The 27,237-nt window shown below is 42.1% G+C and overlaps 6 protein-coding genes across 7 annotated transcripts; 4 read left to right on the top strand and 2 right to left on the bottom strand.

The window, feature by feature from the left end:
- Positions 1 to 1,239: 1,239 nt before the first annotated feature.
- On the top strand, positions 1,240 to 3,013 carry LMH87_010646 (uncharacterized protein; the record flags this gene model as incomplete). Its single annotated transcript, XM_056197834.1, has 6 exons — positions 1,240 to 1,247; positions 1,325 to 1,654; positions 1,733 to 1,922; positions 1,981 to 2,058; positions 2,145 to 2,856; positions 2,919 to 3,013. The coding sequence occupies 6 exons, from the start codon at positions 1,240 to 1,242 to the stop codon at positions 3,011 to 3,013; spliced, it is 1,413 nt and encodes a 470-aa protein (XP_056054844.1).
- A 3,918-nt stretch (positions 3,014 to 6,931) lies between these two features.
- LMH87_010645 (uncharacterized protein) lies at positions 6,932 to 8,275 on the bottom strand (the record flags this gene model as incomplete). The annotated part of the gene is made up of 5 exons (XM_056197833.1): positions 6,932 to 7,287; positions 7,351 to 7,415; positions 7,473 to 7,855; positions 7,932 to 8,036; positions 8,117 to 8,275. 5 exons carry the CDS (start codon positions 8,273 to 8,275, stop codon positions 6,932 to 6,934), a joined length of 1,068 nt encoding a protein of 355 aa, XP_056054843.1.
- A 2,253-nt stretch (positions 8,276 to 10,528) lies between these two features.
- On the bottom strand, positions 10,529 to 11,599 carry LMH87_010644 (uncharacterized protein; the record flags this gene model as incomplete). The annotated part of the gene is made up of 3 exons (XM_056197832.1): positions 10,529 to 10,845; positions 10,923 to 11,394; positions 11,450 to 11,599. The coding sequence occupies 3 exons, from the start codon at positions 11,597 to 11,599 to the stop codon at positions 10,529 to 10,531; spliced, it is 939 nt and encodes a 312-aa protein (XP_056054842.1).
- Positions 11,600 to 12,614: 1,015 nt separating this feature from the next.
- Positions 12,615 to 13,027, top strand: LMH87_010643 (uncharacterized protein; the record flags this gene model as incomplete). The annotated part of the gene is made up of 3 exons (XM_056197831.1): positions 12,615 to 12,753; positions 12,821 to 12,940; positions 13,008 to 13,027. 3 exons carry the CDS (start codon positions 12,615 to 12,617, stop codon positions 13,025 to 13,027), a joined length of 279 nt encoding a protein of 92 aa, XP_056054841.1.
- Positions 13,028 to 13,524: 497 nt separating this feature from the next.
- Positions 13,525 to 14,306, top strand: LMH87_010642 (uncharacterized protein; the record flags this gene model as incomplete). Its single annotated transcript, XM_056197829.1, has 2 exons — positions 13,525 to 13,598; positions 13,682 to 14,306. The coding sequence occupies 2 exons, from the start codon at positions 13,525 to 13,527 to the stop codon at positions 14,304 to 14,306; spliced, it is 699 nt and encodes a 232-aa protein (XP_056054840.1).
- A 1,016-nt stretch (positions 14,307 to 15,322) lies between these two features.
- On the top strand, positions 15,323 to 16,545 carry LMH87_010641 (uncharacterized protein; the record flags this gene model as incomplete). 2 transcript variants are annotated; one of them, XM_056197827.1, is made up of 6 exons in its annotated part: positions 15,323 to 15,344; positions 15,470 to 15,486; positions 15,581 to 15,766; positions 15,832 to 15,991; positions 16,041 to 16,065; positions 16,125 to 16,545. In XM_056197827.1, 6 exons carry the CDS (start codon positions 15,323 to 15,325, stop codon positions 16,543 to 16,545), a joined length of 831 nt encoding a protein of 276 aa, XP_056054838.1. The 2 variants fall into 2 exon arrangements, with proteins under 2 accessions (XP_056054838.1, XP_056054839.1); XM_056197828.1 differs by lacking the exon at positions 16,041 to 16,065 and having other exon boundaries at positions 16,067 to 16,545.
- Positions 16,546 to 27,237: the final 10,692 nt, after the last annotated feature.

Below are 27,237 nucleotides of genomic sequence, written 5' to 3'. Positions count from 1 at the left end.
AGCGCGCTTTAAAATTATATGGCGTTTTCAACGACCGTGCCCCCAAAGTCATCGATAATTTATTAGTAGTGATAGTATTTGAATATTATACCATTTCCAAAATAACTACTAATAGCATCCTATAGAGATAATCTAATCACACATAGACAACTCGAGCGTAGCAGTGTTTAGCAGCGGAATGTTAGCGGCTAAAATCTCAGCCTCAGGCTTGCGCCGCAGAAACCAATAAGTGCCGCAAAATTCGGCTTCGTCCAAGGCCGCAATCCTATTTTCCATCTCCGTCAGGATGACCAGCGTGACGGCCATCGGACGCGGGAAATATTCGCATAATTGCCGGGGTACCTCTTTCAATCGGTCTCCCGTCTTAAACGGGCTCAGGGTAGGGTTAGCTATCGCGACTGTAGTTTGGCAAAGGGGGGCAGGGTAAGCAAAGGCGAGCGCCTCAAATGGCACTTTAGTTGGGATCCCTCTGAATAGACTGTCGTGAGCTGGCTGCAGTCTTATATCGGGTGCACTCGTGATTTTCCATAGCGTCGTTGAGCCGGCTCGTCTCATGTCATCGCAGACTCCTGTCAAGGTTTCCGCATTCGCCATCTCTTTTTCTATCTCTTCTTTTGCCTCTTTGCAGGCAAAAATGCTGCGCGACTCTGGTAACTGTAAAGGCGCAGGTCATCGCCCTTCCAGATTTCAGCAGGTTAAAATCGATTCGGAAAGCGGTACATGGAGCCGTCAGCTTCCATATTTTATGCCTCAGCTCTGCTGGTAGTTGGCCGAACCTCTCGAACCGCATATTCACCCGAATATTGTTGATGGACGAGCCTGCACCCCGAGCGGGGTAAACAACTTTTTCAGGCTTCACTGGCGGGGCAGATTACAGCGCTGGTGCGAGCACCCAACCTAATTTGTCTCATTCTGGGAAACTAGAAGCGCCGTTTTTCCATTTGTATCAAGCGGTCTACATCTCGGCATCTTATTGGCTGTGATTTCTTCTGTCACTAAGACCTGCAGACGGCGTAGCTTCCCCCGGCAAGGCTGAGCCGCCACAGCCACGCAACACATGCAACCCCAACAAACAAATTCTGCGCAATTATTCACCAACGATGCGATACTGAATATGCCTTTGTCACGTGTGCATGGGCCAATATGTATATTTTTTGACCGCCATGAAGGAGAAGTGGCTTCATCATTTTCAATTTAGTACGGAAGACTCAGTCATAATGAACATAGCCAACGTGGTTGATGCAGGGGTCAGTGTCTTGAAGCTGATTGGCCTCACTTTGGACATCACGAAAAATATAAATAACATATTGAAACGGTATACCAGGGCACGTTTGCGATTTAACAGCCTGCTTCTCCAAATTATGGCACTGCGTACAGCGCTCCATCAAATTGACGGCTTGGTCAAAGCCGGCGCCGCTGAAAAGCACCACCAGCTGACCACGGACATGGGCACGTGCCTCACTTGCTGCGAGCCACTTCTCGAGACGTTGGACAAGGACTGCAAGAGACTTGCGAAAGACGATGGACCGCTATTGGACCCGACATTTCTAGTGCGATTAAAAACGGCATTCAATGGCGGACCCGCAACGGACATGGAGGCGTTGCTTGACCGGCAGACAAATGCATTGAACCTTCTGTTGACTGCATACTCCTGGTAAGAAGCATGATTCCTGTGGAAATTGCATGTGCGCTATTTTATGAAGCGTGAGTTGAGTCTAATAGCCACGTGAAGTCAATCATTGCGCCTTCAAGGTCAAATTCTCCAGGACACGCGAAGCCGCAAAGCTCTACGAACTCTAGCAAGTGATGTGCTGTCGTTGCGCAAAGCTCGAGATTGCGATTCCATGGTTTCAGAAATCAGCGATACATTGTCCAAACTTTCTCGCGAGTTTGCGTTTGACTCGGCTGTGCTGGCAACTCGGGTATACGCTTCCCAGTCGGCTGCTCTCATTGCTTTGCTGAGACGACGAGTCCAAAAAGACTCATCGACCCAACTCTATACGGAACCAGCAAACGAAGCTTCCGCCAGCACTAGCACGTCTCTGCAGCAGCATCAGGGTACATCGGAGGGGGACGTGCGTGAGAGGTCTGGCAATTTGTATCCGAAGATCGAAGATCGCGAGATGACAATACTCTGCAAGCAGGTGTGGATGATTGAGAAAAGCCTCAGGCGAGCACACGTACATGTTACTTCTGCCAGCGTCTTGCCCCTGAAATGGCTCGTAAACGCTCGGTTTCAGAAAATGAGGGCGAAAACCAGCAATGAGCACACAGACGACGTCAGCACTACCTCAGCAGCCTCTATCGATCTATCTGCAGCTGGCCATTTACCTTTGACGCCATACTTGTTCAGTGCGCCGAGCGCTTGTGACAGCGCGGCGTACAACTGGGTGCACATCGGGCGCCAGAGGCTGCCGTCGGGACTCTTCCAGCCCAAATCTGTGTTCTACGTTTTGGACCTACCCACGCAGGGCGGAGACAACTTGTCAGGCCTTCTAACGAAGGTGCGCGCATCCATAGCCGCCACGCTCGTAGAGCAGCAGGGTACTTCTCTTAGGACCTTATACTTTATTGCAATCGTGCTCCAGCGCGGCCGGCGAGGCATGCTGGACTTCGGGTCGCAGATGCAACTGGAAAACTTCCGCGCAGAGGCCCAGACTCTGTATCCAACCTTGTGCGTTGACTTTACGGTACCTGACAGGGAGGTGTTTTGGGATACGCCGTGGGAACATATTCGAGCCATAGATTTCAGGGCGCGAACTGATGAACTTAATGGCCACTGCTTTTTCGGGAGGGGTTGCAGGGATTGGGGGGCTCCTCCTAGGGATTTCGAGACGCCTATGAGCGATTTGGAGAGTGCGGCGCCATACCCTTGGAAAGATGTTTTGCTGGAATAGAAGACTGATGAGCTAGGAAAGGTGGCAGACATGGCAACCAAAGACTCACGCAACCGGTCCAGCGTGCAAGCTGCATTTGGAGACTACACTTGCATGTGGCGAAGCTGGCTGTCTAAGCCGGCGCGCAGCATGAGGGACGATTACCCTTGAGCAGAGTTTATCATGGCTATCGATTGAGAATCTTTCAATTGCAAATGGAAAGACCAAAGCATATTGGTAACGGGATCATTGGTCCTTTTCTGTCTGTTAGAACGGCTGCGGCTAGGGTCGAGGGCGATAGCGACGGCGGAGGGAGAAAATAGGGCCCACTCCTCAGCTAGGCAGAATAGGCGGCGTATAGGGATAAGTTATAGGCGTGTGTGATTAGCTGAAAAGCAGGAATAACAACAATATATCCACATCCTCCTTGTAGTGGCTAATTCAGCGGCTTAGTGGCCTAGCCGCGCCACTTCCAGTCTATACGCTTAGTGGTTATAAATATCCACCCTTATTATAACTTAGCTATTAGACTATAAAAGAATTCCAATTTAATTAAATATATTATAAAACAGCTACTATATTACTTTCTACTTTATATAAGCCTTTTAGCTTACCTATAACTACTTATAGAGTTAATCTATTAAGCAGCCTACCTTTTAGTAGTAATAGTTAACTACTTATATTATAGTGTTCTTACTAGTTCGCTATATCTACACTAGCTATTAGATCTCTTTAATAATCTTAAGGCGTAGGGAATACCACTATAGCTTACTCTAGCGCCCTACTCGCCACTTATTACCCTATTATCTATTAAGTTCTAAGATAGATAACTAGCTATTAAGGCTAACAGTCTATTCCTACTATAAAGCCTCTATTATCTTTACTATATAATATATATAATATTAAGGTATAAATATAGCCTCCTTTATAATAGCTTCTAGGCCTATTTTTAGGGTTATTTCTAAGCCTATAAGTAGGGCTATAACTATTACTAGGCCTATTACTAGGCTTATTATTATAGCTATTATTACTACTAGGCTAGTTACTATACTAGGCCTAGCTATAGAGAGGGCTACTTATAAGTAGATAGTTAGGCTACTAGATAGGAGGGCTTATAATTAGGTTAATTAGCCTATTATCTCTACCTAAAAGCGTATCTCTATTATAAGTATTTAGCTCTTATTATAGGCGTTAATTAACTTTAAATACTCTATTAGTACTAGTATAGCCTATATTAGGATTATAAGCTAGCTAGGCTACTTAGCCTTTTAAATACTTAACTATAACTACTAGTTATATACCTTATACTCTAGATACTAAAAAATAGGATAATTCTAGATAAGGCTTAAGGGGAATTAAGGCTTAAGAGCTATTAAGTCTTATAGTATAACCTCTTAGAAATATAGTAATCGGTTAATAAAGCTAGCTATTATAAGGTCTTTAATCTAGTAGCCTTTCTACTATTTTAGGTTAGGCTAGATTAGGGAAAGTAAGGTACTAGGAGGTATAATATTAGCTTAGTGAATCTTAATATACCCTAGCTAGGCTAAATAGCCTACTATAATATATATAAACTTATATAATAAGGCGCTTAGATAATAACTAACTATCTATTCCTAATTCTAACAGCCTATATAGTAAATTCACTCCTTACTAACACTTTTTAGTTTAACAGTCTTAGCTCCTAAGTTTTAGCTAATATATATCTTCTTCTTTAACTAAATTCTAGTATAACTAAAAGCCCTTATAATCTAGTTATATTAGGAATTATATAATAAGATAGCTATATAATTAGTACTAATACCTTTAATAAGTTAGATCTTATACTAGCTAGCCTTATAACTTAGATCTAAGAATACCTTATTTATAAGATCCTAGTAAAGAAGGAAGTAGAATATAAGAGCTCTAAGGAGGCAGACTAATAGCTAGTAGTTTTATAGCGCCCTAGTTATCTTAAGCCTACTATACTAGTTCTACTTACTTCCTCTTATAGTAAAGATTAATAGTATATATTATATTAAGCTCTTATTTTTAAACTTAAAAGTGAAAATATTAGAGATTTCTATAGCCTATTAGTTACTACTATATATTAATATATAACGTGGTTGATAAGCGAGCGGGCCAGACAAGCGAGCGGGCTATTATACTGTGTTTTACTAACTTCCATCTTAGCACATATATTATATAATAATAATAGATAGAAAATATATTAAAAGAAGTAAGAATTATTCTTACCCTTAAAGCTATTAAAAAAACATTAAATTAAGTTATAGGTAAGCTACTTTAATCTATAATATACTATATTTAACTATATAAGCGCGATATACTAGCTGAATATTATAATAAGATTATACTATTAATTTAAAGAAACTTACTAATTTAGAAGAAAGAGTTATAGTGAATTATATTCTCTAGCTAGATTTATAAGGCCTTCCCTCTTATTATATTAATATAGAAGATATAGTAAATAAACTACTTATTAAATATAGTATATAATATATTAGTATATATTAGGTGAAAAACTTTATATAATAATAATTAGAACTTATAATATGTTTTTAATAGAGATATAACTATTAGAGAGCTAAATATAAAGATCTTACTATTATTTATAGCTAGTTTATACTCTTAGAGAATATAATTATAAAATATAGTATTATAGAGTCTAATATTTATAACTTTAATAAGACTAGGTTTTTAATAGGCTTTATTATAATAGGTATAGTTATTATAAGCTCTAATTAGGTTAGAAAAGTAAAAGTAGTATAGCCTAGTAATAGGGAATAGGTTACTATAATTTAGGTGGTAAATTCTTTAGGCTTAATAGTACTACTATATATTATAATTAAAGACTAAATTTACTTTATATCTTAGTATAAAGATAAATAACTATTCTTAGATTAATATATTAATATAAGTTTAAATAGCTAGATAATAAATAAAATTAGTATAGACTAGATTAAGTATTTTAATAAATATATAAAAGATTAAAAAAAGGGTAGTTATTACCTCCTAGTCCTAGATAGCTATAAAAGTCACTACTTAACTATATTTAAGCTTTTCTACTAAGAGAAGAATATTATTACCCTTTATATACCTATATATTCTTCCTATATACGCTAGCCTTTAGATATTAGCTATTTTAGCCTACTTAAAAAGGCTTATAGGTAATAAATTAAGGATCTTATAAAGGCTAGTATTATATATATTACTAAGGAAGACTTCTTCCCTATATTCTTTAATACTTTTAATAAGTTTTTTACTAAGGAAAATATCTAAAGTGGTTTTTAAGGCGCTAAGATTACCCTTTTTAATCCTAAAAAGGTTATTTCTACCTTAGAATTTAAGTTTATAATACTAAGTCCTTTAAACTTATATCTAAGATTAGCTAGGTTTTAAGTCTTTTAGACACTAAGTACTACTACTAAAGTGGTTTTATAGTCTTTAATTCTAAAAAAATAAATTATTAATTACTTAGATAGCTCTCTAACTAAAAGTCTTAATATACTTAATAGCTTTAAGAAGGGTATAATAGCTATTATATATAAGGTTACTCTTTTACGCGTATAAGTGTATACCTTTAAGGCTATAAATAAGCTACTTAGTAAGTACTAGTAAGCTAAGAAGACTAGACTATAAACTAAAAGATCTCTTTCTATATAAGATATAAGAGATTTAAAAGAGTAGATAAATATAGATAGTTAAGTGAAGGACAAAATATAGGCTTATAGTTATTATAAAGTGAGGGTTAAAATACACAGTTAGTAATATAATATGTGTGGCTAGACGGGATATAATATACGCACTTATACTATAAATGTGGAAACTAGTAAGGAAGAGGATTCTAATTAGTTTTAGGTGTTTTTTTATATTATAGTTGAATTATTAAAGGTTAAAAGGCGAAAGGTTAAGTAAAGTGGCCCGCTCGCTTATCTGGCCCGCTCGCTTATTAACCACGTTATTTTAATTATATTTAATAACTAAATACTATAAAGAAGAGAAACAGCTAGTTTAAAACAAGCTATAAAATATAAAATAAGGAAGCTTCTATGTCTCTAAGTTCGAGGGCTATATACGATAAAGTCTGTCCCCTTACTAAGCTCTGTATAGGCAGTTGAGCGCGTCCCAAACTTCTCTATTGCGTTCAGCTTGGGGTAAGTCAACTCTCTCGAGAATCCGGACATGATGTAAACGTTGTTGTCAGGCGGTTGCGGACGTCCCTCATTGCTCGTTGTCGTTGCTGGCGTCACACCATTGCTATGAAAGGTTCGAGTTGGCGACTTTGGCAACTGCGTTACACCCAGCTTCCACCCAATTGTTCTGACAAGGGGTCGTAAAGTTGCCAAACTTGCCGCACTTATAGCTAGGCCCATCTCAATTGAAGTCCAAATAACAACGTCGGTGGTAGCCCCTACAGCAAGTTAGCTTGGGAAAGATTTCTGGCAACTGTCCTATCAGGGGAAGAAGTACTCACACAAAAAGTCGGGATCTCTCAAAGTCGAGAGATATGCCAATCGGACAATAATTGCAGAGCATGCACTGTAGGTACACGTCAGTACAAGCGTCGAGGAAAGTCCATGTAGGGGAATCACTCACATGCAGCCCATTGCTATCAAGATGATAAGTGCAATTTTTGTTCGTTTCGCCATATGGAGGCTCCAGATGACAAAACCAGGTAGAGCTGCAAAGGTAAAATCTGTGATGACGCTGAAGGCGCTGTAGAGATACGCCACAACCATGACGGCACCCATTTCAAAGCATTTTCCGGATTGGCTCTTATCCCAGTAGTACGAGATTGGCCGGCACTGAAAAAGAGTAACAAAGAAGAAAGCAATGCCTGCAAGAACAGTGACCATAGACGCCCCATATATAATCCAGGAATGTATTTTCGCGGTCGTGATTCGAAGTAAGAACCAAGCAAACGAAAGCTTAGAACAAATCATAGTGAGAATGTAAAAAAGGTAGCAGAACCACCAGTACTGTTCAAAACCAGTTAGTTTTTGTTTTCTTAAAAAGACACGGAAGTCATCGCTGTCCAGCGCAGGTCTCACGTACCATCATCGCGTTCTTGCTGTTTTCTGGTGAGAGATTGGCCATGTGCTGTCCTGTGCCAAAGTAAGCACCGTAGCTCGAGCAAAACGTATAAACAACATAAAACATCTATGCATAGAGCGTTAACCAGAAGGTCCAATGATTTGGGTCGCCTTGTACCAGGTCGACATATTCTTCTTCGCACTCACAGTGGCTAGAATCATGATCCAATCGTCTAAGCCGAAGCTCTTGACTATTACTGCACGAGTGTACGTCCTCAGTAGAACAATCAGTATAGTCAAGATACCGAACACGAGATTCACCGCAAAGATTTTGGGCGCACGGGTCTCGGTGAGGTTTAGGGCCATGGTTGCTGGTCGTTCTGGATAGGTCCCAGCTGCCTAATGCACCTTGCAAGTAACGTGGAACAAAGGCGCCACTGGAAAGTCGTCGAACGTGAGCTCTTCATTATTACGTTTTATAATCAAAGGACATGAGAAAATCGCCGCTCATCACATGCACAAGTCAACTTTTAGGACAGTACGGCAGAACTAGAGCTGCGATTTCAGAGCAGGGCAAGGACCTGATCAGGTAGGCTGTTTCCTGCACTGAAACGTGGCGTCGACTTGCTCCGCTCAGCTACACCTCCGTGAGAGCGAAAGCAGTAACCAAGTCCGTTGTTACGAAAAGGAGAGCAGCTAAATATCTCGGTTGACGAAGACGCCTCGTGGGCAACAGTGGAGATAACCCCGCCCGGAAACGACGGACTTGCCCTAGGTTCTACATGTCAAGGCCCTCCTGTACCAATTTATGAGCCACCATGCTTTGTTAGTGGCAAATCGCCTCTGTGTTTATCCACTCTGTAATTGCCGCTTTGGGCTCACGAGTCGCTGATGGTAGGGCCGGACTTCTGCCTGCCTAGGCCAATTCTCCGAGCCCAGTATTCTGGGGGTTGGTTGCAATGATGCTCCACAAGAGAGCTACTAGACTGGAAAAAGCGGCACCTATTTTTCTTGCTTGAGTCAGGGTTCAGGCAGATCTGATAGACGTTAATCGGCTGCGGACTGTTTCCCCCGCCCGCCCAGCCTAGTAAGATAATGATCTTGTGCACAGCATAACAGTGAGCCTCGGCAAGCTTTCACGTGGCGTTTCAGCCAAAACGTGGCTTGCAGGCACAGCACAACTTGCAGCCGCAAGTCGACCTAGCAACTGCTGGTCGGTCTTACCTAACGTTATAGCGTCCTTTTCGTTTGAAGACACCGAACCCAAGTTTGAATGAAGCTATGAGTGAATTTACGATAAAGTGCTCCTGCGGCTCTCACACCTAGCCGAGCAGCACGCGTCACTTCCCTTTGCCTCCTGAATATATTTTTTTGGACCGGCAGAAAAACTTCAACATGGCAGGCGCAGCGGTGATGACCTTGGTGAGGAGTGGGGACATGTCGAAGGAGTCTACCAAAGACGCAAAAGGGAGGCAGAGAATCAGCCCGGATGACAAAGAAGCCACTTGATTCAGCGGTGTGCAATGGAGCCTCTTCGATTAAGCACTGAACAATTGGGTTAGTAAAGCAATGTTTGCAGATATGTAGGAGAAAATATTCTACGTCAGAGTGAGAGTGAACCGCCTACACAATCTCATGCAGCAAAGTCTTGAAGAGCTTCTTCAATGTCACACAACTATGGATCCCGGCTTCGACGATCTGCTTGCTTACATACGCGAAAACATTCTGCCATCACAGAAGACGTTCACCGAATGTCTGAATCACTGCTTGACATATTTACCAACCAGCTTCTAGTACAGCCCCAGCTTAGATTAAAGATGAAGGGTTTGTTCTTCTTACAAAACCTCTGTGACGATATCTATGCCTAGGGGCTTAAGGACGCTTTATTACCGACAAACCCCCTAACCCGGAAATTATTTTGGTGTTGTCAGCCAACAACTCCGAAGTTTTTAACCCTGTTGTCGAAGGGTCACAACAGGATTCCAATGAAGCACGTCGCTGGAAGATGAATAAATTAGCAGCGGGCGGTGCAGCCAACGCGCTACAGGGCTACCGTAATGTAGAACCCTGTCAAGTCTCCGTTCAGAACACCGAGAACAGACTTATTCGCTGAATGCCTAGCTTCTATGGTGATCTAGCTTGTTTAAGTGAGAGCTACCTGTTGCAGGCACCAGTGATTGGGCTGGACACACTTCCACCTTATTTGGTCGCTGCCTAGCGGGACCTAGACGGCTTTCTCTTCTTCCCTCCTTCCTCCCTTCATGGCTAGACAGTTCCTTAATACAGAAGGAATTAGGCTGTCGTCCATCAAACAGTACCACCTTATGGCCAACACTACTATTGTGTAGAACCCCTTGCTACGAATGCTGGCATTGGAAAGTTTTACTCCCACTGTCGCGGACGACTAGGAAACCGAGACTGTCAGGAAGATTGTAGGGCAAAGGAAGGATGATGCCACGAAACAGGCTATGCTTGCGAAGCATTGAGGGTCGCTAGAACAGACCTTACACACTTTCAAAGTACATCATAGAAGACCGTCACAGCAAAAAGCAATATTACTTGGCAGCGATTATCTATATAATAATGAATCATATATAGAGACTTGTCTATCAGTATCAATCAATCCCAATGGGTTACTGTACCATAAGACTTGTGGGGCGAATTCACCACGCGCTTAGCGACAGAGCTGCGCTTGCTGATTGCTTTGTCGTCGTCATGGAGATTGATGCAGCCATCCACATTGTGCTTGGAACAGAGAGGGGTCAAAGTCTTAGAGCTCATGTCGCAGAAGTAACCGTCGCTGCCGATAAAATCAGGACCCCAAGATGTCTCGGATGAGCAAAGCTCCTCGGTCGAGTGCTGAGTAACGTTGGATACGACCAGATGATCGTCCATCCATGCCTGGCGAGGCTTTATGGCGCGTTTGCCAGGTTTGTCTGTTGAGAAAAACTTGTCAACTCTTTCTGTACGTAGAATAGGGCAAGAGGAGTGTGATGAAGGAGAGGTCACATACCAGTAATAGGACCGTTGTCGGCTCCCCATTTTGTAAAGTCACATCCCTTCTTCTTGTCGACTGTGTCTTTGACCTCTTTGCCGTAGGCCGTTGTCTTGAACTTCATGGCCGCGCTGGGCTTCCCGTTGGTGTGATCTTCATCGAGCCAGGTGCATCGAGGAATATAATCATCGCCACCTTCCTTGATAGAGCCAGCACTCTCCGACTGATGGTACCAATGCTGTCCGCATTGATATCCAACGTCCCCGGTCCAAGCGCCGCCTTCGGTTTCATCATGCATCTTCACCGTGATCCAGGAAATGCAGACTGCATCCTTTGCAGCTGATACGCCGACGTACTCAGCGCGAGTGCCACCGGAGTCCTGATCAATCGTAAAGTCGTGGATATCACCAGCCTTGATATAAGCTCCGCCAGACTTGCCAAGATACTCGTTGTTGGTATCCCAGGCATAGGTGGCAGCAACGTCTCCTTCCTGTTTACTCATTAGTATTTATTTCAAAAAAATTCGCGGGCGGTGAAGCTCTTACAATTCCATGAGTGTCGCCTTTTGTGCCAAGTCCAAGCTTGACGCGGATTGCGGCGCCAACGGGGGGGTCTGACGGAATGTTGTCTTTGGCGAACTGAATAATGCCCAGAGCCCCACTGATAACACCAATGCCGTCAATGAAGGCGCCCATTGTGATTTAGTGAGAGGTTTCTTATCTGCAAGAATTAATAGGAAGATGAGAAGTTAAGATGACGGCGGGCAACTTGTGTTGTGTGTGTGATGAAGAATGTGCTCTATGAAACAGGGCGGTCCGCATTCTTTTTATAGTTCCACAAGGAGACTAAGAGTTATGAGTTTTGTCATCTTAGCCAGTTTCTTACCTGACTTGTTTCTTAAAGTGGAACGATTACCGTAGGCTGGCTGGCCATCACTTGTCGTGCGCTCTCCCAGCTATCAGATCACTCGTAGATCGTGATCTTGCTACTGAAGACGCCTTTCTGAGTCCATAACTTTCCAAAAATAACCACGTTCATCATATTATAACGTCAGTGTCCTTCATAAACTCTTCGGAGTTACCAAGAAAGAACACGATGCTGACGGTGACGAGGCTGGCTTGCGGTGATCAAGCAAAAAACGACAGTACAATAGCCGCGGAGACTTAATTGTACCACAAATGGCTACGGGGACTTCTTGGAACTGAATTAAACGAGAACGGATCGGACTGCGTGTATTGAAGAGAGCCTTGCCTGAGACCTATAGGCGCTGATCGCTATTCCCGGCTGTTGCCCAATAGAGCGAAATGGGGCGCGATCGTCGGCTTCCTGTGGCCGCCGTTAAGCTTAATGCTAGCCTGTACCTCAAAGCCAAGCACCAGCCCAACAAGGAAAACGGCCAAACTACGTGATTAGGCTGCGTGATCAGGCTGTGTGGCTTCTTACATTGACCATATTCTCGCAGATCATGACGCATTGATGTAAGCATTTGTATACTTGCAAAGGCGCCGCAAAAATGGCAAGGCTGACATGAGGGGTCAAGGTTCGCCAGTTTATCAGTGAATAAATGCAACATCTACAAATAGAAGTCACTTCTCGACTTGACAGAAGTGTTTGGGACTCTTACGAAGTATACACAGTCAGCTATACTTACTCGACGAACTTGGCCAAGGTTTTACACACTTGCTTTCTACTTCATCTCTCACGTCTATAATGAAGGCCTTCTCTTTTGCTTGCGTTGCCAGCCTGGCCACTGTCATGGTCATGGCTGCGCCAGACCTCTCAACAAGACAGAATGATATTAAAAAGTGCAAGGACGGCATTCAAGGTCCCTCGGGGGGCTATGATAAGCGTGGGCATAACCTGGCACCCTTATACAATGTGCAACGAACGACTTTGACTAACTTGGTGACTTTTAGAGGCTGACTGCAAAGCGGATTGCTATTTGAAGGAAAACGCCGACGGCGACGACAAGGGCAATGCGTGCCTTGGCATCTGCATAAACGTGGGCCACCCTGCCCCCATCTTTACGTGCCGCGGTAAGTACTCGAACAGCAGATTTCAGCGCCGCACAGAGTCCTGGGTACTAATGCGTAGATACTTTAGGCAAATGGCCTAGCAGCTAAGCGTTCTTCATCTTTTTTTGGGATTAGTTTAGTTAGCCAGCCCTTTGGAATGGGTTGGCGATCTCCTGTAGTAAATCAGTTGTTGCAGCACACCAAGCTTCTCCACCTTACTGAAGCTTATCGGCCATTTCCACAAGTAGATGTGAATAGTGAGATGTCGTCATACAAGGCCGGCAGCGCAGCTTTTCTGGGCGCCCGCCCTCTCCTGTACAATGGATACAAGGCGTACTACGGACGATCGCAGGGCTGGGACGCTCGTCTATTTGCGTGGATTGACCACGCCTGAAGCCTTGCTCGTGCATCCCTAGGCTCATGACGTAGTCGCGCTGGGCTTGTGCACCAAACTCGGTAAGGACAGTGATCATCAGTCATTTGTACGAAAGTCACCAACCTGCTGCGAGTTTGTCGACAAAGAATAAATTGGCCGGGAGACCCCTCTATCTCCTGATCCAAACTTAGCACCAATTCCTTGGGGAGAAGGGACGGATCACAACATCATGAAACTTTACACTGTTGCGCCAGCCCTAGCGGCTACTACCCTATCACAGGCTATTACAACGCCAGAAGCCGGGTAAGGTCCAATGGCTATTAACTCTGTCAGCTGTATTTTATTTTTTTTGAAAGCGCTCACACTAACACGTCTCGACATTGCAGCCATGGTAATCTCACAATTGCGCTATTTGCAGACAGCCAGGGCGACTCCTGCAAAGCCAACGACATTAGCAACACAATTTCCCTGACCACCAGCTCGGTGCCTGTCGTTTACACTTGCTTCAATGTCAGTGATATCTTTTCACAAGGCAACAGCACGGGCTTCCAGAATTCGACGTCCAACATCTACGACGGCCATGGTGATATTGAGCAACCCAACGGCATCGCCTGGTTCCTGCAAAATCAGAATCTGTACGACGCCAAGGCCAACTATAGCCGCGTCTGGTACTCGCAGGCCAACACGTCTGAAATCAAAGAGGGTAAAGATGCGCCGTGGGTCTTCTACACGTATGCGTTCCCCAATTGCCGACAGCTTGGCGAGGGCCACCCGGAAAAGGGTGCTGACCCGTGGTTCGAAACGAGCTGCCAGACGAAAAAGGACGGCCAGTGCAGGTCGACGCCAGGACCCGTCGTTAGCTTCGCCATTAACCGGGCGGATTCGTATAATGAAGGCCACGGGGGCTGCGAGACATGGGCCAGGCTTGGTGCTGCGACAAGATTCGGGCAAGGTGTTAGTGCTGCAGTGCTAAGCGTTGCCAGTGCCGCAGCGGCGTGGCTTCTGATTTGAGACGCTGTGTATTTCTTCTTCGCTTAATTAGATAGAGCTACAGGTACCATCTATTTTAGCGTTAGCCCATGAATTCCATTCTTAGCACCAATTGAAGTCCAACTGATTAGGCCGTTTGATTTGGCCCAGCGCTCGTTCTGTGGATGGCTGCATACGACGACGGCACAAGATCGACGTGGCTATTTTCCCAAGCAGCCACGAAACTTTTAAAAGAGCAGCTTGATCTCAAATCAGCCGACCTAAGTCTAATATAACTGTGCTTGCCATTTTTGTTCGTTGATGGCTAACGGCATACAAATAACCTGTCACGGACATTCCCATTCTTCTTACAATCCCCCCACTAATAGGAAACTCCAATTTATCATTGATTAGTATCATGTGGGCGAGAAACCAGATCCGCTGAAACGTGGAAGAAAGCATGCCTCCGCCAGGAGAAGATCCCACGCTGGCTTCACCGTTATTGGCATGCAAGTTGCTGTTAATATGTGCCAGTGATTAATTGACTTAGCTGTATTCAGTCTACCCTTCGAAAGTGTTTTTTTAAGCTCAAAATTCACTGTTTTCTATAGCAAGTGTGGATGCACATCCGCGGTTTGTCTGAACCCCACGTGGTTGCTCAAAGGCAACTGTGGGCGGCATCGACACCCTGCCACCAAACTGGTGAGCGGTAGAGGGCTTGTACCGGGTCGGCATGCGCATGTAACTTGGCAACGGAATCGAGATGCAGGGCTTCCAATGAATGACACTGCCTATGTGAAGCTTTTTTCTTCCTACAGAGTACTCCCAGCTTGCATCGTTCGGGAAACAAATCATCTCGAAGCCATAGCAGCATTCATTTCCCTTACAAGGCCGCCGCGGGTGTAACTTACAGGACTTGTACACGGAAACCCACAGAGACCCAATGCGGCGCTCTTAGGGCAACTTAGTTACGTTGACAGTAGAAATTTCTTTAGGGACTATAGCTGCGATGCACTCGCATCAATTACATTTTGGTACTGTCTCTAGCAGTTACTCTCATGGTCAGCAAATTCCTATCCGGTAACCCATGACCCCACGCCGTGGCAACGACCCCGCTTTCCCGACTGATCATTCTCCCCTTCAAGATGCCGTGACCGAGGTCCTTCAACGAATAGATTAGTGCTTATTATTACTGTATAACCCAGCGGCTGGAATACCTCTCGTAGGTTCAGGCAACGCAACCCCGCACAAACATCATCATCCCCTGGCACGCAAAGCTACAACCCACCATGACTCCCTCAATTAACAACGATCAGGCGGCAGGGGGCGAGGAGAAGAAATTCCGCTACGACTTCTCTGAGGCGGGTGGCTTCCCGCAGCCTCTGAAGTTCGACGACAAGCGCGAAGAACGCGAGTACCTCAAGGGCCGTTTGACCGCCGCCTTTCGTATCTTTGCAAAGTATGGTCTGAATGAGGGCGTCGCTGGCCACATCACCCTCCGCGTAAGTCGGCCCCCATGAAAATTGCAGTACCTACAATCGTGACTGACGATGATGCATGCGGTCAGGACCCTGTCGAGCCCGACACGTTCTGGGTGAACCCTCTCGGCCTCTCGTGGCCTCTCATTAAGCGCTCCGATCTCGTACGTCTCGACGACACGGGCAAAGTTATCGACCACGGACCGAGCAAGCTCGTCAATCAGTCTGCTTTTCTTATCCACGCTGCCGGTAAGTAATTGAAGTAGGAAGAGGTTATTGAGAAGCTCAAGGTCGCTAGGCAAGACACTGACCGCGGGAAAACAGTGCATCGTGCACGCCCGGATGTCATCTGCGCCGCGCATGCGCACTCCTTCTACGCCAGGACCTTTTCCAGTCTCGGGCTGCCGCTAGCATTCATCTCCCAGGACGCGTGCACCTTCTACAACGATATCGCGCTGTATGATCAGTTCGACGGCATCGTCCTAGGTGGCACCGAGGGCAATGTCATCGCCGAAGCCCTCGGCGGCAAAAAGGCTGCCATCCTGCGCAACCACGGCCTGTTGACTGCCGGGGCCTCCATCGAGGCTGCTGTCTATTGGTTCGTCACCCTCGAGAGCCTCTGCCACTCGCAGCTCATTGCTATGGCCGCGTGTGCCCACCCTGGCACCACGCTCAAGGAAGTCGGCCACGCGGAGGCGCAAGAGACGTTCGAGACGCTTGGCCAGCACGCCACCGCCTGGTTCTCTGCCAAGCCTATGTTTGACCTGATTGCTCACGAGACGAGGGAGGATTACCTGGGCTAGGCATGGGCTAATCAGCATATATGTGGTGTACAGAGCGAAGCGATAGAGGCACAAAGGGAGAAACGAGCACACGATGCAACAAAGCTTTATCAGAGATTTAGTGCGTATTAAGTGATATAGAAGCTAAGATACAAGATAGGCACGGCGGCGATAGAGGGCAGGAAGTGCTATAAAGCATATAACCATAGCCCAACAATCCCCTAGCGAAAGAAAAAAGACATCGTCCTTAATATCGTAATAGCAGTCTTAGTGTTAAGGTACTTATACAAGAAAAACAAAAGACTTTTCGTTAAATTCCTAGTAACTATAATATACAGTCCCTTCTTATACTTAATAGAGCTATATAATAATAACAGGTAAGGAAAAAATAAGCAAACAATTTATATCTATATCCCCTATACTAAAAAACCTTCTATTCCTACTATATAGAAGTGTCTATCTTATAGAGGTAATAAGCTTCCTATTTAGTCTATTACTAGTCTAACATCTTATACTAGTTAGCTAGGTAGATAATAGGGGGTTTAATAGATAAAGCACTAAAAGAGGAGCCTTTACTATTATTAACAATATTAGGAGGATTATTATAGTTAGAAGCGCTATTAGTAGAGCTACCGCCGTTATCCTTAGGCATCACACCGTTAGCAGGGGCAGCGTTAGCAGCAAGGACAGCGCTAGTCTTAGCGTTATCTTATTAGACAAACTTAGCTAAAAGGTGCTTATAGTTAGCCGCCTTCACTATATAAGAGGGGTAAGCGTTAACCTTAAACTTCCTGCCTTTCTAAACGTCAGTATAGTGTTAAATTAAACACTAGATATTATTATAACCGGCGGTCTTCTTAGCGGCCACAGGGTCTTCTACGGTCAGGCCGTCGACAGGCTTATCGTCGCTAGCAGCGGGCGGCTCTTCAATAACAACAGGGTCCTCCATAGCTAAAAGAGGCTTCCTATCGCTAGTAGTCGTAGGCTCAGTCTAGGTATCGACCTTAGTAAGCTTCAACACGGGCACACGCTTATAATAACAGCCAGCGTAGTTCCCCTTACAAAAGGCGCACACTAGGCGTTCCTTACAATTTACCATAATATAGCCGTATTATAAGCATTTAGTACACTATTTAGACTAACCCTAAAGCGACTAGAGACACTTATACTTCTTATAGTATAAGTAGTACTTATTAAGATTAAAACTATAGTAGAGGTTCTTAGAAGAAACAGTAATTATAAGTAACATATAACACATAAAGGCGATATTAGAACGCTTAATCTTACAGGTATAACTAGGATTCTAAGAGCGGCTAACAGACAGAAGGACAACTTCCCTCTAGTAGCTAAGACTTTAGTTAACAGTACAGACTTCAATACGTAAAGTGTCCACTTTATATACCAGAATATCCGCCAATATAGACAGCACCAGCTCACATTACTACACGTACATACAGACAATAAGAACGCGGCCGTGTCAAATTGCGTCAGCATCACATTTACCAGCCTTATATTCCAGCCAGTCGCTCATCAAGGGAAAGTTAATATCACAATAGAGCCAGACAGCCGTTTTAACACAGTATCATGCCTTAGCGGGGTTAGTAAAGGAGGTACCTACTAACTCCTTAACACTATCACCAAGTTTAAGCCATAAGAGATTCTTCCTAGGCTTAGATTCCCACTTAGTAGCTAGCCACTACTAAAGAGACTACATGATAGAGTTATTAGCAAGGTTCACACACTCTATTTAGCCGTTAAACATATTACAGTCTATATATTCGCCTATAGATCTAAAAACGCGATAGTTATAAATAAGAGTATAGTCTACAGCACGGAGGTTTTACACACAGATAAGGAAGAGGTAATAATATTACTTACTAATAAGATTATTAAACTCTAAAGTAAGGGCTACCTTAGTCTAGATCACCAGCTCTAGCTTAAAACACAACCACTTATACTAGTACGCGATAATTAGACAGAACTAGTTAAGATTACTAAGGATAATAGTAGCTACGTCTAGCTAACAGGCAATAGGTATAAGCGTCTAGGTCTTAGTAAGGAAGCCCGCCTCGTTAATAATAACCAAAATAGGTATATAGTTAGGACAATTATCCTTAAGGTCTCTTACTATATAGGGTATATAAAACATAACGTCTATATCCTAGATAATTTAACAAAACAGCTTAATAATAGTACTTTTAAGTATCTTCTTCTCAGCTTCCTATACTATAAAGTCTATATTACGTTTAGCCTAGCTTTTATAAACAACACTATAAGTAGCTAGGTCGCTCTTAATACGCTAAATAGCGATTAAGGCGAGACTATATTTATAACAGCTAAGAGAGTATAATTCCTAGCTAAGTTCTTTAAGACGTATAACGTATTTACAGATAGTAGTAGACACAGTATAGCGCTTTAGCTAGATCTTAGTTATAACCCGCACTACGATCTCTTTAACGGTAGGCTCAGGCTAAGGAGGCTTGTAATAAAGAACAGTTAGGAGCTCTTTCTAAAAAGTAAACATATAAGCGGCCAAGCGGGTAAAATTATCACACAAAAATACAACATACACATCTAACACAAAGGCGTTCATACTAATAGTATAGATAGCAGTTATTTAACCTAACTAGCTATTAAGAACAGTATCGCCCACTAAAGCGCCAAATAAACATATTTAGGCAAAGATAGACTTACTAGATCTTAGACCTCCTAAAAGGATAAACTTACTAGCCATAGAGGTTATTAAAGCTAAGACAGCTTTACTATATTTACCTTAAAAAGCGCCCTACTAGAAGTATATAGTAATACTAAGGAACTCTTCTAGCAGATTAGCCTTTACAACAGTATCTAGGTTACAATTAAGACTTAGTTACTATACCCACTAAGCGGCGCCTCTAGAGTCAGCGGCTAGATTATTTATAAAGTAGGTAAAGTGACCTTTATATTTCAGCATATTAGTATCTACGTTATAGAAGATAACTATAGGGATAGTACACTTCACGTCGTCTATAAACTTCTAGGGAGAGCCACTAATACTAGGGTTCTTATAGGAGAAACAGAGAGGGGGAGCAGACAAGTATAGCGGCCAGTTAGGGTGCTTTAGTGTCTTAAGGAGGTAGAACTAACAACCAGAAACAGTACCTACAACCTACAGAACATAATAACTATACCACTTAATATCCGTCTAGACAATATCATCTATATTACCCTTAACAGAACGATAGGCTTTAAACCACACAGTAAGCTATACACAAACTGCCTACTCGTCTATAGGTGTAATAGCAATAAGAGTCATGATAGCTTTAGCGGCGATAGCCTTATATACATCTACGATTTTCCAACTAGCAAGCTATTACTCTATAAGATTATAAGGAATATTAGGTAAAAGGAGACTAATAAGGCGCTTATATATAAAGGGGAGCTAGACTACCACCTAGTCCGCTACTAATATAGGCTCATAATCGTCTTCCTTAAAGTCGTCAATCAGCTAGCCGTTAGCGTCACATAAGTTATTTTTTTATTCATAAGCGTAGGTGTTACGACATTACTTATCTACGCCTTTAATATAATCCTAAGCCATAACGTTACAGTCTTTAAACTTAGTAAAGAAGGCTATAATAACAGTATTAATATCTATAACGTCTATAGCTATTTTAGGAATATCCTTAAACTTATAAGCCACGTCTAGGTAGATCTCCACTAAGGTTAAGAGATCTAGTAGGTAATCACGACCGTCCTTAGGACATTCAACCTTAAGGTAAAACTTATAGTACTAGCCGTAACTAGTAATACTAAAGGTATCTTTATCTGTAGGTGCCTTTAGCTATTAGGTCGTGTCTATAAGAATCAGACTAGACTAAAAACACAAATAACCGCAGACCGAACTCTTTATCTCTAAGAACCTCACTTTATAAGCCACACCCACAGTAAGGATTCCCGTACATTACATATTATTAACAAAGTTATCTATAGCCACAATAGAACAGGCAGGGACAGGACAGTAGGACATATTAACGTTACCCATATCGAGCATCTTATCGTCATTAATATTATCAAAAAACGAACTAACCAGGGAGCCTTCCATATAGTCACCCTATATAACCGCGAATTTAAAAGCGTCATCCTAATCTTTCCGTCTATAAATAAACAGGGAGATCTTAACTAAATTATCTTCTAATAATATATTTATAAAAGGGAGGAGGGCTTTTTTCCAGATATCACTAGTAACAGCCTTTTAGTCAGTAAAGTCACGTTATACTATAAAGATACTACCTTTAGGTAACAAGATAGAGAGCTTAGTAGCTTATAGAAAGTACACTATAGTGACAGTTAAGTTAGGGTTATAGTCTACAATTTTTTCCTTAATCTCGTGTTTTTCTTTATTATCCGCTTAGGACAGGGGAAAATCAGCGTCTTTCATAACAGAGTCCAGGACGTACAGCAGGTTACAGCCCTCTTCTTCCTCAATATCAAAGGTCTAGGCTTTAAGCATAGCGCCGTTAAAATCCGCGACCACATTATAGCCTAAAGTGTGTCTTCAGCCCACACGCCAGCCGTAGTATAAGCTAAATTATTTAAGACCGTACTAAAAAAGTTACATATTAAGACAAGTAGTCAAACCGCTTCACTTACCCTCACTAAGACGACTAACACACACAGGGTAGTAGCTATAAATAGGGGCGGAGCTATCAGACTAAAGGAGGATATATCTAGTTAACTTGCCGTTAAATATATAGCCAGCTTTAAGGACTTTAGCAAGTTTTTCACCTTCTAGTTAGGTAAGGAGTTCCTCCCGCTATTTTTAAGCCGTAGTTTTCGTTTTTAGCTTCCTTTCCTCTAACAGGACGTCTTTATTATCTTGTCCGTCAAGGGTCTCAACACCACCAGGACCAAAATCGTCCGCACCAGGAGGGCTGTCGGCGATCCATCCGTCGTCAGCAGTAAGGCCAGGAGGGCCAAGAGGGCCGTCCAAGCACCATCCGTTATCAGCCAGGCCAGAGGGGTTAGCTACAGGACTAGAAGGATTTTCAGGGCCCCAGTTATTATCAGCAGGGCCAGGCAGGTCAGCGGAGCCCTAGGTAGCGGTTATTAGACCAGAGGGATTATCAGAGCCCCAGTTATCATCAGCAGGGCCAGGAGGATTATTAGAGCCCCAGTTAGTATTAGCAGGTTCGGGCTAAATAGCCGCGGGCTTATCTTTCTTAACACTATCAGGGGTAGCGGAGGGCAGAGAGAACAGGAGAGTCTTAATCTTATCTTCCTCAACACTATCAGGGGTAACAAAAAGGGGGGCGGGCTAGGAGGCCATAATCTTATCTTAAGGGGGCGGGGCTAGAGAACCGTAAGGTTCTAGCGCACACTAGTTGCGTTTAGCACAGCGGCGGTCCTTATAGGATTCAGCTATAGTAACAAATATTCGGTAAATATAAGAGGTAGGGCGCTAAGAGCACTTTTAGGAAATAAAGAAAGCTATAAGCTTATAGAATAAGGATATTTTTAAATAGAAAAATTTATTAACTTTAGCCTTTTTTAACTTATTTTACTATATTTATAAACACATTTACTACTAGCTAGCAACCTAGCTGTTAGAGCTAGTTACCAGGTGATAGTAAAATTTTCGTATATAATATAATATAGTACTACGATTAGAGATAGGGTAGGTATATAAGAATAAAAATAGCGCAGCTATAGCCTTAAAGAATAAAATCTCTAAGGTCTATAGCTAGCTGTCCTAGACACGTTAGCGGCGCGAATAGGGGCGTAGGATCTTAACGTAATTAACTACACGTAACGGGCGGCTGAAATTAAAGCCTACTATAGCTATCACGAATAGAACTAGTCAAGCAGTTATAGGATATCTTATCATAAAGATCTTTCTAGTTCCTAAGTGTCCCAATCTTAAGAATATCCAAACTATCACACTAGGTATTCTATATAGCCGTTTCTACGTCTCTTATCTAAAATTTCATTAATAATAAACTTTTCTTCCCTATAACAGTATATAAGGCCTAAGGGGGCTACTAGACAGGTATCCGGGTATACTAGTTCTAAGTTCTTAATACTTATTTTAGGGTGCTATTTAAGGTAGTCTAGCAGGTCAAAATAGAGGTAAAACAGGCTAATAATTTTAGTCATATAAAAAGGACTAATATAACGATAAGACAACTTAGTTTAGCTTTATAAGTAGTAACCGTCTTAACCAGGTTTAGCGAGCTTAATATAGACTATATCGCCTTCTCTAATATAAAGTGGCGGTTTATAGTTTTTATTATAGAGAATCTTTATCTAGGTAGCAGCTAACTATATAGCATCCTAGGCAAGCTTATAGCACTGTTATAAAGCGATAAGGAGGGTATAAGAGTCTTCCGTGCTAATAACAACATCTAGGTTCAAGAAATAGACTAATAAGCGACTATAGAGTAACTTAAACAGGGAGATATCTATTAACACATATCTACAATTATTAAGGCAGTTTAAGATATACAGTAAAAATAAACACCAGGTAGAAGTATCGTATTAAGCTCTAATAACAGTACGAAGACTATAAATAAGAGTTTACACAGAGTGTTCTACTTATCTGTTTACCTATTAGTAGTATAAGGCACTTATTACTATTATCATATTAACAGTACAATAAAAAGCCGTCTATAACTAGGACACTAACTTAGGATTATTATTATAAACTAAGACGTACAGTATACCCTAATCTAAATAAATTTATTAGACATAATACTCAGCCTATCAGGTAGCGTCCCAGTCTAGGCGACTAATAATTGCCCTTATTATCTTAATAAACTTATCAGTAATAAGCAATAAAGCGTCTATATCCACGTCTATAGGCAGGCTAGTAATAAAGTCTAGACATAGCGTAGATAAAGGAACCTTTAGTGTCAGAATAGGTACCATATCGCCATAAGGGAGGCCACGCTAAGGTTTAGACTTAACACATTCCGGATATCCGTTAATATAACACACAACTATTTTACAGACGCCTAGGTAGAAAATCAGAGGGAGGAGGAACTCACAAGTGCCTTAAATGCCAGGATAAGCGCAATCGTTATATACTATCCACACAATATCTTAAATAACAGCTTCTAGAACACACAGGCAAGGGGCCTTATCCAGGCTTTCATAGAAAAACAGTAAGCCTGTATAACAACAAATCTCAAAGGACAGCAAACTATACCTAGTCTCGTTAATCCTATAGAAAACCTTACAGAACACACAGTCAACCAGCAAGGCAGTTAAGATCTTATCACAGAGCTCTACTAGGAAGGCTTCTAGAGCAAGAATAGGAACGGCTATCACAGACAGGACGTCCACTTCCTTCTCAGGAATCACAGGCAGGCAAGAGAGCGTATCCACGTTAATATAACAGCAGCCTTAGCGATATATAATTTATACTTTATTTCGCCATTTTTCCAGGAAGAGGCGCTAATTCACTAGGCAGTACTTGCCTTTAGGTTTACCAGAACTAATAGATTAGAAGGTGTCTCTAATAGCGGTATAGTCTATAACAACGACAACCAAGGAGCTATCTAAATAATATTCCAGTTTTCCTAAGGCCTAAACTAAGACACTAGTTTCCAGTTCTATAACGCCATCGTTTATCTCAGCTAGCGACAGCGCTTTAAAGAGGAACACAATTAGACACATTACTCTATCTAGTTATTATTAGTATAGGGCTACGCCGTAACTACGTTTCTTACTCCTGTTAACATATAATTTAAACAGCATACTAAAGTCCAGATAGGCTATCACACAAGCTTTAACTAACACAGTCTTTAGCTTATTCTAAGCAATCTTACCTTCGTCCTAAAGGGCTTTATACTATTCTAAATCCTATTTAGCAGTATACTTATCACACTAAGGGTTCTATTTAAGGGCAGACTTAAATCCCACTATCTTAAGCTTTTATAGCGGCTTCACTAAGTTAGCAAAGTAGTTAACAAAATTATAGTAATAACCTATAAGGCCAAAGCTAATCTTAAGGTCCTTAAGATTATAAGGCGTAGCTAGGTTATAGATAGCTTCTATCTTCTAGGCGGTAGTGTTTAAACCTAGGCAGGACACAAAATGTCCAAAAGCCTACAAACCTTCCTACACAAAATAGTATTTCATAAGCAAAAAAGTACAACCAGAAGCAACAAGGATGCCCAAAACTGTATCCAGGTAAACAAGATAATCTACAGTAGTACGAGAGTACAGGATAATATCGTCAATATACACAACAACAAACTACCAAAAGTAGGGGCGTATAAAGGCTTCTATATAGTGTTAGAAGAAAGATAGGCTTATAGCCAGTCCTATAGTACTAAACACGAAACGTTCCTATCCCTAATACTAGGTGACAAAGATAGTAAGCTATTTATACTCAGGACAGATAGGCTACTAAAAGAAACCCTTAGTTAGGTTAAGGCAGGAAAAAACAGAACACCCTTAAAAAGAGGAGAGGATATCGTCCTATTAAAGCAGCGGGTAGGCGTCTAACATAAGCTTAGTATTAACACAACGTAAGTCCACAACCACACAAGGTTTACCATCACGCCACACAATAAACACAGGGCTAGATACTAAAAACAGTTCGCCCAGAGGTATAGACTTAATAACGCCTTAGGCATATAAGGGATTAATTATCTTATTAAAAGCGTCCTTATCATAACGAGACATAGCATAAGGCCGTTAGCCGAGGTCTTCCAAAGAGACGCCGTCTTTCAAAGTGATAGGCATCTCCACGCCATCATTAAAACGCCCAATACCCACATAGAAAAGCCTTATATAATAGGCTATAACACGACACACATCGTTAGCGTAAGTGACGCCCTAGGCATTAGAAATATCAGCGCTAGAAATATCAACGTCAGTATCTAGTTCGGGAATATAAAATAGGTATCCGTCTAGTCGTCTCAGGTCCTCTAGTTCCACATCTAGGCAGTCAGGGCCTAACAGTTCGTCCAAAAGAATACAAGCACACTCGTCTATAGTAAAAACGTCCACCAACTACGTCTAACATACTTAACGAAGGTGCCCCAGGAATTATCCTCTATAAATATATATTAAAGCTATACCGAGATTAAAGATAGGGAACACCGCCTCCTTTCTAGTAACAATACTAGGTACTAATAATACTATTACCTAGCCAGTACAATCAGACATAATAGTTAGGTCCACAAGGTAACCATCTACATAGCAAGGGAGGTAACTATAGCGGAGTAAAATAGATATCATACTGCCTAGTAGGATCACACAAAGAGCGGCAATAAGCAACTAACACTCAATAGCTTCACTCCATTAAGACAGCACCACAAAGACCGCCACACAGTCGTCACCAACTTACAAATAGTCTAGTTCCCATCCTTAGCCCTAAAAGATATACAGCTAATTAGGCCGGAGGAAACAGTTACTAAGAAGCAGGCTACAGGGGAGGAACTCAACCACACAAACAACAGCTATAAACGAGACAAAACGGTCTATAACTATACGCAATATCACAAATAAGTACACCGCCTCGTAACTAAGGACTCATATCTTAGCCACACCACTAATAGACAAGGGTTCAACAGGTTCTAAGGGTAGGTAAGCAAAGTACAACTAAAGACATAGGCGACTAATAAGATTATAACCAGCTCTAGTATCAAAGATTATTAATATTATAGTAGTAGGCGTATAAAGATAGCTATATAACTAAGTATAAACAAGCTAGTCTACTAATTCTAATAGTAAAAGTTATTATAATCTAGCCCGTTAGGGTATATTCTTTTCTTAGTAACATAGGTTTCATAACTCTATAACAGACAGCGATAAACATATAGATGTCTATAGCGGGGGCGGCTCGCTCCCTACTAGCGGCCGCAGTAATCTTTTACCACAGGGGACTAATGTCCATCCTTATCAGCAGAGGCATTTAAAGACAGCCTAGTAATATCCACTTAAATTAGATAGACTTAGGCGGCGGGTAGAGGCGGGCGGTCAAAACGCTCCTTCCTTACTTCAAACTAGTTAAAATACGGTTTATCACTATACAAATTATAATAGCGATCTTAAGAAGGTAACCAGTACCTATCCCGTAAAAGTAAGCAATAACAGTCATTATTATTAGGATAATAACAATCCTAAGAGTTAGAACAGGGTAGACTATTCTAATCTAAACAGTTACTATTATTAGCTAAATAGGGTTATAATTCTCAGCTAGACAGGGTAATACCTATTTATTAGGGACAATAATCCTTACACTTATATCTATCATCCTAGCTATTAGATAATTAAAGGTTATAGAAATCTCTAGAGTAAGGGCGATTAAATACTATATTATCCTAGGGTTCATATAGGCGGCTATAGCTATACGAACTGTCAGAGTCCTAGTATAAGTATAGCTAAGATTAGGATAGTTAAGGACCTAAATCGTATCTATCCTAAACGGCGTAGCTTTTAGACAATTAGGAGAGCTCTTACTAAAAGGTTATTATAACTTAATTCTACTACTTCTAATCTTTTCTAACACCTAGGGCTTTAGATATAAGTGTCTATCACACCTATTTACTAGAAAGATTATCACTCTAGGCGTTAATAAGTTTAGAAAGGGCAGGGTCTACGTCTAACAGCAGGCAGCAAGCGACCAAGTCGTCATCAATACGGCCAGCCTCACTATATTTAGCAATCTTCTAGTCTAGGTACTAATCTAGAGATAAAACTAACTTATTTATAAACAAGTAG

Source organism: Akanthomyces muscarius, chromosome 5 (genome assembly GCF_028009165.1).
Source record: "Akanthomyces muscarius strain Ve6 chromosome 5, whole genome shotgun sequence".
In the NCBI taxonomy this organism is placed as follows: domain Eukaryota; kingdom Fungi; phylum Ascomycota; class Sordariomycetes; order Hypocreales; family Cordycipitaceae; genus Akanthomyces; species Akanthomyces muscarius.
The sequence above is the reverse complement of the archived record's forward strand: the minus strand, read 5'-3'. Positions and strand labels throughout refer to the sequence as shown.